This window comes from Hydra vulgaris, chromosome 10 (assembly GCF_038396675.1).
Source record: "Hydra vulgaris chromosome 10, alternate assembly HydraT2T_AEP".
In the NCBI taxonomy this organism is placed as follows: domain Eukaryota; kingdom Metazoa; phylum Cnidaria; class Hydrozoa; order Anthoathecata; family Hydridae; genus Hydra; species Hydra vulgaris.
In genome coordinates this window covers 23,947,674-23,960,530 of record NC_088929.1, presented here as the reverse complement: position 1 = coordinate 23,960,530, position 12,857 = coordinate 23,947,674, and the positions used below count along the sequence as shown (strand labels likewise).

Genomic DNA, 12,857 nt, shown 5'->3' with positions numbered 1-12,857 from the left:
AAATTTGCTACAGCTAAAGCTAGAAAGGTCAAATTATAATTTATAAATAGTTATTGATTATTGGATCTGATTGACCATCTGTCACTTTCAATGACTAATTCAGATGAACCATGAGTTAAATTGAGTTTGCATTATGATTAGCATTTGCATTTTTTATCATTAAGTGTTTTTTTTAGTTCACATGTTTGTTTGAGGGGGCGCCAATTTTCAGCATTGCCCAGAAACCCTAGCTACGCCACTGTAATTAATACAATGTTTTGCATTTAACTTTAAGGTACTAGCATGATTAAGATGAAACTATTAAAATTAAAAAGATTTATAGAATGTTATTTTCCAAAGACGAACATTTTAAAAACACAAGTAATTACGGAAGCAAATAGAAAACAAATCATCATTAAGCTCCCTTAATTATTGAAAAGAAAAGGATATTAAAACTTTCGATTTTGATTTACTAAAATCTATAATTAATAACTAAATGAATAAATTACACTTGTGTGTAATCTTGGCATTGTGCATGTAATTCGTGTTAAGTTAACTTAACACGAATAAAGTTAAAGCCACAGTTAGTATTAAGTTATACTTAACTTACTAACTTGTTTACGCTAAGCCAATAAGTTAACCCAATTAGGTGTTATGGTTAGCGTCGCATTTGCAAATGAGCTGCTGCTCATTGAGTAATCGCATTTCCAACTAGGTTGGGTTATGTTGCTCGCACATGATTAATATCTTTTAACTTTAACTTAAAGTCACAATGTAAAAGGCCAGCACAAATTAACACTAAAATAAAGTTGGATATGTAAAATATATATTAAATGAGGTCGAACAGCTTACTCAATTCTCATGCGCCAACTCAAACAATATGTGTTGACCAACTTTAAATTCGATCAAATAACACAAAAATGCAATTCACTTATCCACAAAGTAAGTGCGATTGCGACAAATAGCGGACAACAACGCAGGCTGCTTAGATAGTTATCATTTTATCATTGCTATTTGGGGTTCTACAGTATGTTGTTATCAGTAGCTTTAAACGCTTTTTTTGCATATAACTGTATCTTTCCACAATTCATGAATATGTCAAGGAAGCTATTTTTTGCTAAATAACCAGTAAAAATCATAAGTTACTACTTTTCAATACCAATTTCCTGATCATTAGTTGATTTTTTAAAGAAAATTAAACATTTACTAAGTGGCAGGAAATAATCCTTTCCCCCACCCCCTATTAATTTTTTTTTTTTTTAAGTGCATAAAAATTACGATATATCAATAAGACAGCTGTTTATAATATAAATATTTTATACAAACTTGATGTTACAAGCATATTATGTTACAACCAACTTTGTTACAAGTAAAACCTTTATTTTTCATAAATTGGCTGACAAGTAGGTGCAAGGAGTGTGACAAATAGGTGCAAGGAGGTCACAAATAGATGCAAGGAGTGCCGCAACATTCACTAACAAAAAGGCAGAACATGAAAGGAGCGCCGCTATATTGACTGAAGATTTTTGGTTTGGGCAGGCAATTTATCCATTAAAAATGTTTATTTTCTCCCTAGAACCGCTTACTAACCACTTTTTATCATCCCTGTAGCTAACAAAAGTATTAAATATCTTATAGGATTTTAATTTAAACAATCGAAAGAGTGCTTATTTTGTTTCCTAAAAGCTATTCTTTTTTTCTTAAATAAAATTCATGCCTGTGCCGAATCCGGGTAATAAAATATTTTTATTGCTGTTTATGCAACGACTTTTTTTTTCGCTACAAAACTATATTGGGTGGGGCGACTGAATAAGTGCGAATTTCATAACTGCGAATCTGCATAATTGCGAACTGGCACAAGCGCGAACTGGCATAAGCGCGAATCACTTGCAAAAACTGGCATAAGTGCGAACTAGCACAAGCGCGAACTGGCATAAGTGCGCCAAAAGAATTTGCAAACATTGGCATAAGTGCGAACTGGAATAAGTGCGAACTGGCTTAAGTGCGAAACAATTGCAAAAACTGGCATAAGTGCGAACTGGCACAAGCGAGAACTGGCATAAGTGCGCCGAAAGAATTTGCAAACATTGGCATAAGTGCGAACTGGCATATGTGCGAAACAATTGCAAAAACTGGCATAAGTGCGAACTAGCATAAATGCGCCGAAAGAATTTGCAAACATTGGCACAAGTGCAAATTGGCATAAGTGGCGATATGGCAAGTTCGCACTTATGCCAGTTCGCACTTATGCCAATGTTTGCAAATTCTTTCGGCGCACCTATGCCAGTTCGCGCTTGTGCCAGTTCGCACTTATGCCAGTTTTTGCAATTGATTCGCACATATGCCAGTTCGCACTTATGCCAATGTTTGCAAATTCTTTCGGCGCACCTATGCCAGTTCGCGCTTATGCCAGTTTTTGCAATTGATTCGCACATATGCCAGTTCGCACTTATGCCAATGTTTGCAAATTCTTTCGGCGCACTTATGCCAGTTCGCGCTTGTGCCAGTTCGCACTTATGCCAGTCTTTGCAACTGCTTCGCACTTATGCAGATTCGCAGTTATGAAATTCGCACTTATTCAGCCTCCTCTATTGGGTTTGTTATTTAAAAAAAATACAAGAATAGGAAAGGGAGTTTTTATTTTCTTAAATTTATTAATTTTAATCTTTTTATTTTATTTATTTGTTCCAACATAATTAAGTATTTAGTTAATGATTAACTTTTCATTATTTCTATCAGATTCATCGACTCGACTCGATACATCAGATTCATCGACTCGACTCTGATAAATGTTTTCGGTTTTTTTGTTTGTTTTCCAACTCATATATTGGTTAGAACGCAACGTATTAATAGAAAATGCAACACGTGAAAAATTGCGTTTATTTAAAATTAATGTTTGAACAAGAGAATGCAATTATTAGACTATGGTATTTTTAATAGTTTCTTTTAAAACTACTATTAGAAATAAACAAAAAGTTCTATTAGAAGTAAACAGCCAAAAACTACAAAGCCTAAATAATTATAATACCGTAGTTTTTAAAAACTGAAAAAAAAAATTTTAATAAATCGAGAAATCGTTTTATCACTTAAGAAAAAAAGATTTTTCCGATTTTTTAATTGATCTTCATAAATTAAGATTAAAGAATTTTTTTCCTTCTGGCATTAATGTCGCAAAATAAATCTATAAAATTGTGAAGATAAAAAAATTTCTTCAGATTCAAACTTAGCGTCCATAATTATATTTGTGCATAGATTTAAAAAAAAAATCTTTTTGATAACGTCAAAAAAGTTTATGACGTGGTAAAAAGTAGGATTTTTACTTGGGTTAAATAACGCTTTAAAAGACAACACGCAATGAAAAAAGTTATCCATAACCTGCATCAAATTTGTTAAACCCAGCGGTTTAAACATTTTTCTATTGTTGTTGCTGCATTTTCTGCATTAACTGTTCATCTTGTAATGACATTGCAGTTAATTTTTTGCCGATTCGTTCATGAATATCAAGATATTTAGCAACACATCTATCTAAACAAATAGATTCACCTTTTGTTAATTCTGGCTCTTTGTATTTAGTAGCAATACATTTTTTATGACATGCGGCAGTTAATCTAAAATAATAATTGAAATTATAGTCATATAACATTTTGCATAAAAATAATTAAAAAAAAACTTAATGTTGCAATTTTGTAACCAATTGTATGCAAAAAAACTATAATTTATAACCATTTATTTAGTAAACATAACAGGAAAAATTATTACTATAGAAAATTAAAAAAAAAATTTCATAAAAGATTTTACTATTTAAAACCAAATACTATACGAGATCCAGGGGTTTTATTCCAAAAATTATTGTATAACTTTCTAAAGTCGTATTGCAACAAATTTTATAAAGAGTGGCTTACCAAGGTAAACATTTTCCGATACTGCTGCCATAAACAATTAATTGATCATTTCTTAATTAGTTCTTGTGTTACCAAAGAATGGTTATTAAACAAAGAAGATAAGACAACTTTTTAAACAAGTAACTATAGTTACGGAATCTTTTTAATCACAGCACCAGCAATATTTTTGTCAACTCTTTGCTAAAAACTCTGTCAGAAAACTGTTGCAAGAACCAAATGCCAAGCAATAATTTTAACTGTTCTGGCAACTTTATCTGTAAAAGAGTTACACGATGACTCACAGAAGACATATTTTGTAAGTGTTTCTAATGACACATCAAATAGAAGAAAGTAAAAATTATCATCAGTTGCTGTTAGGTCCTTTTTACCACTGGAAGGTGTCAAAGTAAAACTTCTGGATTTTGAATCTGTTAATGGTGAAAAATCTGAAATATTGACTGATAAGTTAATTTCAACATTGCAGCGTCTTGAAGTTAATAAAAATAGCTGCTTTTTGTTCTGACAACTGCAACACAAATTTTGATGGAGTACATAGAAAAGGTAAAAGTAATGTTTACAACAGGCTTAAACAAGAACTTGGTGTTAATATTGTTGACATTGGTTGTGGTGTACATATTGTGCACAATACACTTCAATTTGCTGTGGATAGTCTTCCAATTGAACTTAAAGCTTGTTGTGAAAATATATAAGTATTTTCATGTCTACACAGTTCAAGTAACTGAGTTAAAGGAATTTTGTGATTTTGTAGATATAGAAAAATCATCCAGCATGGAAGTACTAGATTTCTTTCTCTGTTAACCATTTTTGAAAGAATTTTGTATATCTTAGAGGCCCTGAAGTCATACTTTGTTCCTCAAGAAAATTGTCCATGTGCTTTGCAAGCAACTTTTTGAAAGTGAAACAGGTGAGTTATATTTCTGGCTTCTGCATAATCAGCTAAATAATTTTAACATAACATTAGTTATGGAAAAAAGTCAATAAAATGCAACAGACCTTGTTTTAGAACTAAAAAAATTAAAACCTAATCTTGAGGAAAAAATGAATAGTAATTTTGTCCCACTGATAATAAAATATATACGAAATAATTATCAAGCTGAAGCAAATTATAGAGAAGGTGGAGGAACAAAATTACTACTGAAACATGCTGGAATTCTGTATGTGATTTACTTGAAAAATATGTCAATAACTGGAGCCTCATTTTGACAATGTTTGAAAAAATAGAGACTTGAATCCAATGATCAAAAGAAAAGCAAGTGACACATAGATTAAGCGAAATGCTGAATATTTGTTTAAAATATTAAAACTAGATAAGTTGCAAAAAGATCAAACAAAAATATATGGCATTGTTGAAATTTTTAAAGAGCTGATAAACATGTTATCATTTATCAACTGAAAATAAATAAAATTGGAAACAATATATCTTCAGACTGCCAGTGATGCTTATTTCCTTGCAGACATGCTAGATCCTAGATACTTTAGATCTAATCTTTATGAAAAGGAAAGTCTTTGGACTTAAATAATGTTGCATTATCATGGATATTAAAGGTTGTGTGTAAGGTTGGTTTGTGCAAAATGCACCAGCTTTTTGTGCTGGATTTGAAAGAATTTTTTTAACTTTTCCGCTTCTTCATTCCAAGTTAAGAAACAAGATTGGAGTAGAAACTTGTTTTATATACTGTATACTAAATAATGATGTATTGTTGATGAATTACACCTGTTATGTTGATATAAAATATAATTTACTTATTAATTTAATATTAAGTAAAATGACTAATGCTTTTTTTTTAATTGAAAAAGTTGACTAAACATGGTACAGAGTTTAAACCAAAAAAACCATGGTTTTTTTGTTGTTTTTTTTTAAAAAAACCTATGGTTTTTGATTTTTTTTTCCCAAAAATAAAATGGTTTTTTTTAAACCCTGTTTGCCTTATATCCATCAATATTATACTTGATAACAAGAATATCTACACTTCCTTGAAATATTTTATAAAATCATTTACAAATAAATAGTTAAATCCATTAAAAAAAGTTTTTTATTTATATTGTGCTTATTTCTTCATTACATTGGGTCTTGACCCTGTTAATAAATTTGATTGATTGATCAAAAACTTTTAAAATTTATATCAAAATTCTTTGTTAAATATTGAAGAAATTATATTTAAAATTTATGAAAATGTCACTTACAAAGAAATTAACAATTGTTAATTTCTTTGTAAGTGACATTTACAAGTGACAAAAAAAATGTAAAAAAACAGTGTAAAACCAAAAAATCAATAAACATTTTTACCAAAGAGTTCTAAGCCATAACATTTTTACAAAATGATCTTATTTGAGATATCCAAAAAATCAATATATGCACTTCAAAATAACAGAAAAAAAAGAAATATAATTTACTATGTACAAAGTTTGTTCCTATTCCAAAAACCATACCTTATTTAGATGCTGCTTTGAGAGACCTAACCTATTGTTTATATTAAGATCGCCTAACAATTTCTTTTTTCTTTTAAAACAATTTCTAACAAATGAAGATTGAGCAACTACATAAATGAGTGACAGTTTTGTTTGGGTTGTCATAAAAACAACCAAAACAAAACAAAAAACTTTTAAAATCAAAAGATGATAATAAAAATTCAAACAAATTAAATGGGTTAATTTTCTTTTTATTTAGATTCAGCACCTTAAAAAATGGTGAGATTTTTTTTCATTTTTTTCCACTAGAACTTAAACTATTCATGAAAAAACACAGCCACAAAATCTTTAATAGAGAATAGAGGGATTTTTTTGTATAAATTTCAAAATTTGCATAACTTCGTTATGCTTTAAAAAACATAAAACCATACTTTATACTAAAATGTTTTAACATCTTCACTTTCATTTTAACCCTTTACTTAGCAGTGTTGCAGTAAACAGTTAATATTTGTTCTAAATTTAGTAACTTAAGACAACATTTAACTTACAGATTTTTTAGAATTATTAATCACAGATAAGTCCTTAAATTTAAACCATTTTCCTGTTGGATAAGACTTAGTTTTGTATGCAATTTATAACTCGAGTTAAAAGTGTAGTAGTGAGGCCATTTGTTTCTATATCTAATTCTATATCTGTATTTTCATATATATATTTTTGTCTAGAAAGTGTTTTTAAAATAAAATAATATAAATTAGTTATTATAATTTTATAAACAAAAATAACTTCTTTTAAATTAAAATTTACATGAGTATAAATTTGAAAAAAAGTTAAAGTTGAAATTTCTATTGCTTAAAATGCTAAATACCACAATATATATATATATATATATATATATATATATATATATATATATATATATATATATATATATATATATATATATATATATATATATATATATATATATATATATATATATATATATATCAACCCTTGGAAATAGGAAAAATGAGGTCGGCAATAATTTTCCGACCTCAATCTTTTAGAGGTCAGCAACAGGTCGGCAAAAAAAAATTAATACAAAGTTTTTACCATAAAACATAGAAACGAGGGTGGCAATATCTTGCCGACCTCAAACACTTTTAGGTCGGCATTGCCGAATGCCGACCCTAATTCCGAGGGTTGATATATATATATATATATATATATATATATATGTATATAAATTTATAGATAGATAGATATATAGATATACAACCCTCGCAATTAGGGTTGACATTCGGCAATGCCAACCTGAAAGTATTTGACATCGGCAAAAAATTGCCGACCTCGTTTCTATGCTTTATGGTTAGACCTTTGTATCAAATAATTTTTGCCGACCTGATGCCGACCTCAAAAAGATTGAGGTTGGCAAATTATTGCAGACTTCATTTTTCTTAATTCCGAGGATTGGATATACACTGAGGCATATTCGTTTAGACGCATCAACTTTTTTCTCTGACTATATCTTAAATTTTTTCTATGTATTGTCAACTGATATGCATGCAAGTTATTATCAAAATAATTGTTGTGTTGTGGGCTAATAAAAATCACAAAAAAATTTTTTCTATGTGTCTTTATTAACATGAGAGTATGTTTGATATACAAAAGCACATTTTTTAATTGGAATATATCTATAGACGCAGTCATATTTTTGACATTAAAAGATGGAAATTAGTAATGCGTATGTCCTCCATTACACTGGATCACCTCAAAAATTCTGCCTTTCATTGACTCCACTAGTCGTTGAAGTGTAGTTTGATCCAACTCGGACCATGCTTAAAGGATTTTACACTTTAACTCAATAACAGTTTTAAATTGGTGTCCGGCTCCTTTAGCGTCATAAACTTTTCTTGATAGCATTCCCCACACGTTCTCGATTGGATTTAAGTCCGGGCTACAAGCTGGCCATTCGAGAACCGGGATGTTGTGGTCTTTAAACCATTACATAGAATGCCTAGATGTGTGAATTGCAGCATTATCTTGCTGAAATATGGCATTATCGCCCATGTTTTCATACATAAAAGTTATGAGAACATCATCCAACATTTCTGTATACTTTATCGAGTTCATTTTAGATAAACCACAACACAGAGTCAATTTTCCTGAATAAGAAAATCCACCCCAAACCATTAAACTTCCTCCTCCATAATTTCGTTTTGTTTGTGGGTCATTTATTCCTCTTAGATCATACCAATAACAACTGTAAGAGTCCAGACCATCTAAATTGAACTTTTTTTCATCTGAAAATATTACGTTTTGCCACTCATGAGTCCAATGCATATGATTTTTAGCAAACTGTAATCTAGCAATTTTATGGTGTTTTTTTAACATTGGTTTTTTATGTAGTTTCTTCATCTTTACATTTGGTGTTGTACATAGAATATGTGCAACATGTTTATTGGTGACAGGCAATAATAATTTATCCTTTACTAGTGTTGCCTTCAATTTATTTTTGGTTGCTTCGAAGCGAATTCGATTAATTTGCCGATTTGTTAATACTTTGTTGCCGTTTGTTGCTTTTTTTACACCGTAATTGTCACCTTTTGCAATGCAGTTTCATACAACATGGTCAGATCTTCCAATTTTTCTTGCTATTTCTCGTATAGAAAGTGCTGGTGGGATTTCTGAGCCACGATATAAATTAATTTGTATTTTTTCAGAATCTGTCAAATACTTTCCTTTAGGCATTTCGTAAAATGCAATAAAAATGATACTGGCAGAGCAAAAGATCAAATTACACTAAAAATTTTCAATTTATTTGTGTAAAAGTGATTAAAAATCAATAATTACCGTTATTAACCTGATTGCGTCTTTAGATATATTCCAATTAAAAAATGTGCTTTTGTATATCAAACATACTCTCATGTTAATAAAGACACATAGAAAAAAATTTTTTGTGATTTTTATTAGCCCACAACACAACAATTATTTTGATAATAACTTGCATGCATATCAGTTGACAATACATAGAAAAAAATTAAGATAAAGAGAAAAAAATTGATGCGTCTAAACGAATATGCCTCAGTGTAGATATATTTACACATATATATACATACACACATACATATATAGATACAAAAAACCTATATTTATATAATATAAATATCAAATTTATTTATTTTTAGATGAGTTGTATAAGGGTTAATAACCTTTATAATATAAAAAGATTTAAAACTGACAATGGCGAACAAGGAATTGTTAATGTTATTTATCCTCCTGACCCAGAATTAAGTGAATTTCCTGAAAGTGAATCAAAAAGTTATGATGAAAACATATTTAAACAGTGCATTGTAAATCAAACAATGAAGTTAATTTTTTAATTGAATCAGAAAATGAAATAACTGAATCAGGAAATGAATCAACAAGTGAATCTAAAAATGAATCAGTGAAACGGAAGCTTTTAATAACGAGAGTAGTCATTGTGTAATAAATAAGTTTGAAGAAAACCAAGAAATAAAACAAAAGAATGCCCTAACCGAAAAAAAAGTAGAAAAGGCAATAAAAATGATTATTGTTGGTGCAAGTGATAACCATAAAGAAAGTTTCAAAGGTGAAGAATTCAAAGGTTTCCATATTTGGAATGAACATCAAGACAATACTTCAGTGAATTTTTTGATGCAGCGTTATTCAAAATCATTTGCTTACCAACAAACTTATATTCTGTACGAATGACAGGAAAATTTGCTAATACTAATTGTGATAAAATTGAACACTTTATTGGCATACTAATTACTGGGAGTGCTAAAATGTTCAAAATATAGGATGTATTGGTCTCAATACACTAGATGTGCATCAATTGCAGATTATACGGGTTTAAAACGATTCGAAGTACTAAAAAAGTATTTTCATGCAAATGCTAATACACACATGCCAAAAAAAAAAGGACAACAGAATATAATCATTTGTACAAAGTTAGATAAATTGTGCAATCTGTTCTTGATATGTGCAGGTTAGTTGAACAAGAAGAACGTCAGCCTATAGACAAATTATTCCCACAAAATCAAGATGTCCAATCAGACAATATCTTTCAAAGAAACAGCACAAATGGTGCATAAAATTGTGGGAATGATGTGGAGTCAGTGGAATGCTTTACGATTTTACTATGTTGGCAAGGAAGAAAATACCGATATTTCTAAAGAATATCGTAAAGTTGGAGCAGCAGTGCTTAAGATTGTTACACTTTGCTAAAAAACATAGGGCATAAAAACTTCATGGATAATCTTGTTACCACAGCATAAAAATGTTCAACACTCTAAAGGATTTTGGAACATGGACTGTAGGAACCATTCATAATAACCGCTTGTATGGTACTGAAAAAGTAGTCTAAAGAAAAAGAACTAGAAAAATTGGGTTGTGGTTCATTAGATTACCAGGTTGATTTTATAACAGTTATACGTGGGATGGATAATGGAGTAGTATAGCTAGCGTCTACATTTATTGGTCCGTCATTAGAAGAATCAATTAATCACTCACTGGTCCAGCAAAGACAAAGTTATTGTGAAAGTGTCTTGCCCAGAAATGGTACATCAATATAATAAACATGAGTGGAGTTGACTTATGTATCATGTTAATGGCATTGTATAGAATTAAGTTAGGTACAAAAAAATGGTATATGAATATAATTTATTATTATATCAATAGTGATTGGTTGGATTTTGTATAAAAGACATTGTAAACAAAATGTATATATCAGGAAAAATATCATTTAGCTATTAGAATTCTAAATAGGCAGATTCTTTATTATAAGAAAAAAAGTTCCTTAAGGCAGACCAAAAAGTGATCCACCTGCTATGAAAAGAACTTTTCTAAAAAACAGCAAAGGTGCAAACATTGCAAGTCTGGATATAGTCTTATTTTTTGTAAAAAAAGTCCATTTGTGCTTGGTTACCTCTCGCAATTGTTTTTATAATTTCCACAACTAGAGTTTTAAACATTAAAATGGAAAAATTTATTTTTTTAATATTTATATTGATATCTATTTAACATGATTTTATTCCAAAAATTACTTTTAAAAATTTGTGTAGTTTGTATACTCATTTTTTGCAATGTTGTTGTAGAACAACATGTTAATAACTTTTAAATAAATCATGAAAGTCTAATTTTTTTTTGGACATGAAATAGAATACTATAGAGATAGAAGGTAAAACATAAAATTTTTATTTTACTTTTTGTGTGATTTGGTGAAGTAAGTTAACTTTTTTTTTAAAATTTAAGATTATGATTTAGGCAAAAATATTTTATGAAAGTGCAACCAATGGTAACAGAACAGTCTTGACTATTTTAAAATCTTGATTAACTAAAAAAGTCTTGATTACTTTAAAATTAAAATCCCTATCTTTAATTAAATAAATGACCAGATATCAATTTTCAGCAAATTTCTTCCACCAAAACATAAATTATTTTTTGTAAAGGTACCACTACAAAATCCATAGTGCCAGAGCTCAGCAGAAAATTAGGCATTTTCGCAGAAATTCAAAACACCATAACTTTTGAAACAGCTGGAAGCTTACATTTTCCATTTTTTCATTGATAAATACTACTGGTTAAAATTAAAAACAAAATCTAATGTAGTAAGAAAAATGACTGTCCTTCGTTTATATGCAATTATCCTATAATCATCAAATCACTCATCACAAACACAGACAAATGTTTTTATTTAAAAAAAACTTTATAACCTGTTATACATATCAGACATCATTTCCACTTCTAGTTCAGCTAGTGAATTCATATTAACTGCACTCATTTTTGTAATTAATCTAAGTAAAATATACATTTAAATCAACAACAAATCATTAAAAATAATTGTCTTTTTATAATAGAAACTCAATATAACTTTAAACAAAAACATGCATTTTTTATATAAAATTTTTAAATATATTTACTTCTGATGATTTTAAATGTAAACAACTGTTAACAATCTCTACATTATAGAGATTTAACATTTAGTTAAAAATGGTGTGGTAAAAAAACTATGACCTGCCACCCATTAATGCTAAACATAATATAGTAGATTAGATACAGTATTTATAGAATAAATTATATCTAATAAATGTTAAGCATTGATGGGTTAGCAGACTTTAATAATATTTTCACCAGACCTTTTTAAATTGAATGTTTAATTGTACACCAAAGCATAAAGATTTGCTACTATTTTTTAAAATTAGCTGTTACTATTTATCGGTAGTTTTGGAAGATCCATCTAAAATCCAACCAAGCTTTAAAGAAAGCTTAAAAAGTATTTTAGTCTTTAACTTTACGTCTTAAAGTATATAAGTTTCAAGTTGTATATTCAATATTATATTATATTGAATATACAAGTATTGTTAAAAACCTGACTGTTACTATTGACCACAACAGGTTCCTAAAGAATACTCTAACTTTTAAATAATCTAAGGACAATGGGAGTGATCGCACCGTTTAATTATTATAACAAAAAAATTTTTTGTTGGTATTTATATTTGGTGTAAGAAGTCTTTTATACAAATTCCAGAAATATGTCGTAAAATATATTTTGAAGTTATTTTA

At 29.0% G+C, this 12,857-nt stretch overlaps 1 protein-coding gene across 1 annotated transcript; it reads right to left on the bottom strand.

The window, feature by feature from the left end:
• Positions 1-2,847: 2,847 nt before the first annotated feature.
• LOC100209469 (mitochondrial import inner membrane translocase subunit Tim10) lies at positions 2,848-12,099 on the bottom strand. Its single transcript, XM_065807566.1, has 2 exons — positions 12,008-12,099; positions 2,848-3,587 (listed from the first exon to the last, which is right to left on the bottom strand). The coding sequence occupies exons 1-2, from the start codon at positions 12,073-12,075 to the stop codon at positions 3,395-3,397; spliced, it is 261 nt and encodes an 86-aa protein (XP_065663638.1). The 5' UTR covers positions 12,076-12,099; the 3' UTR covers positions 2,848-3,394.
• Positions 12,100-12,857: the final 758 nt, after the last annotated feature.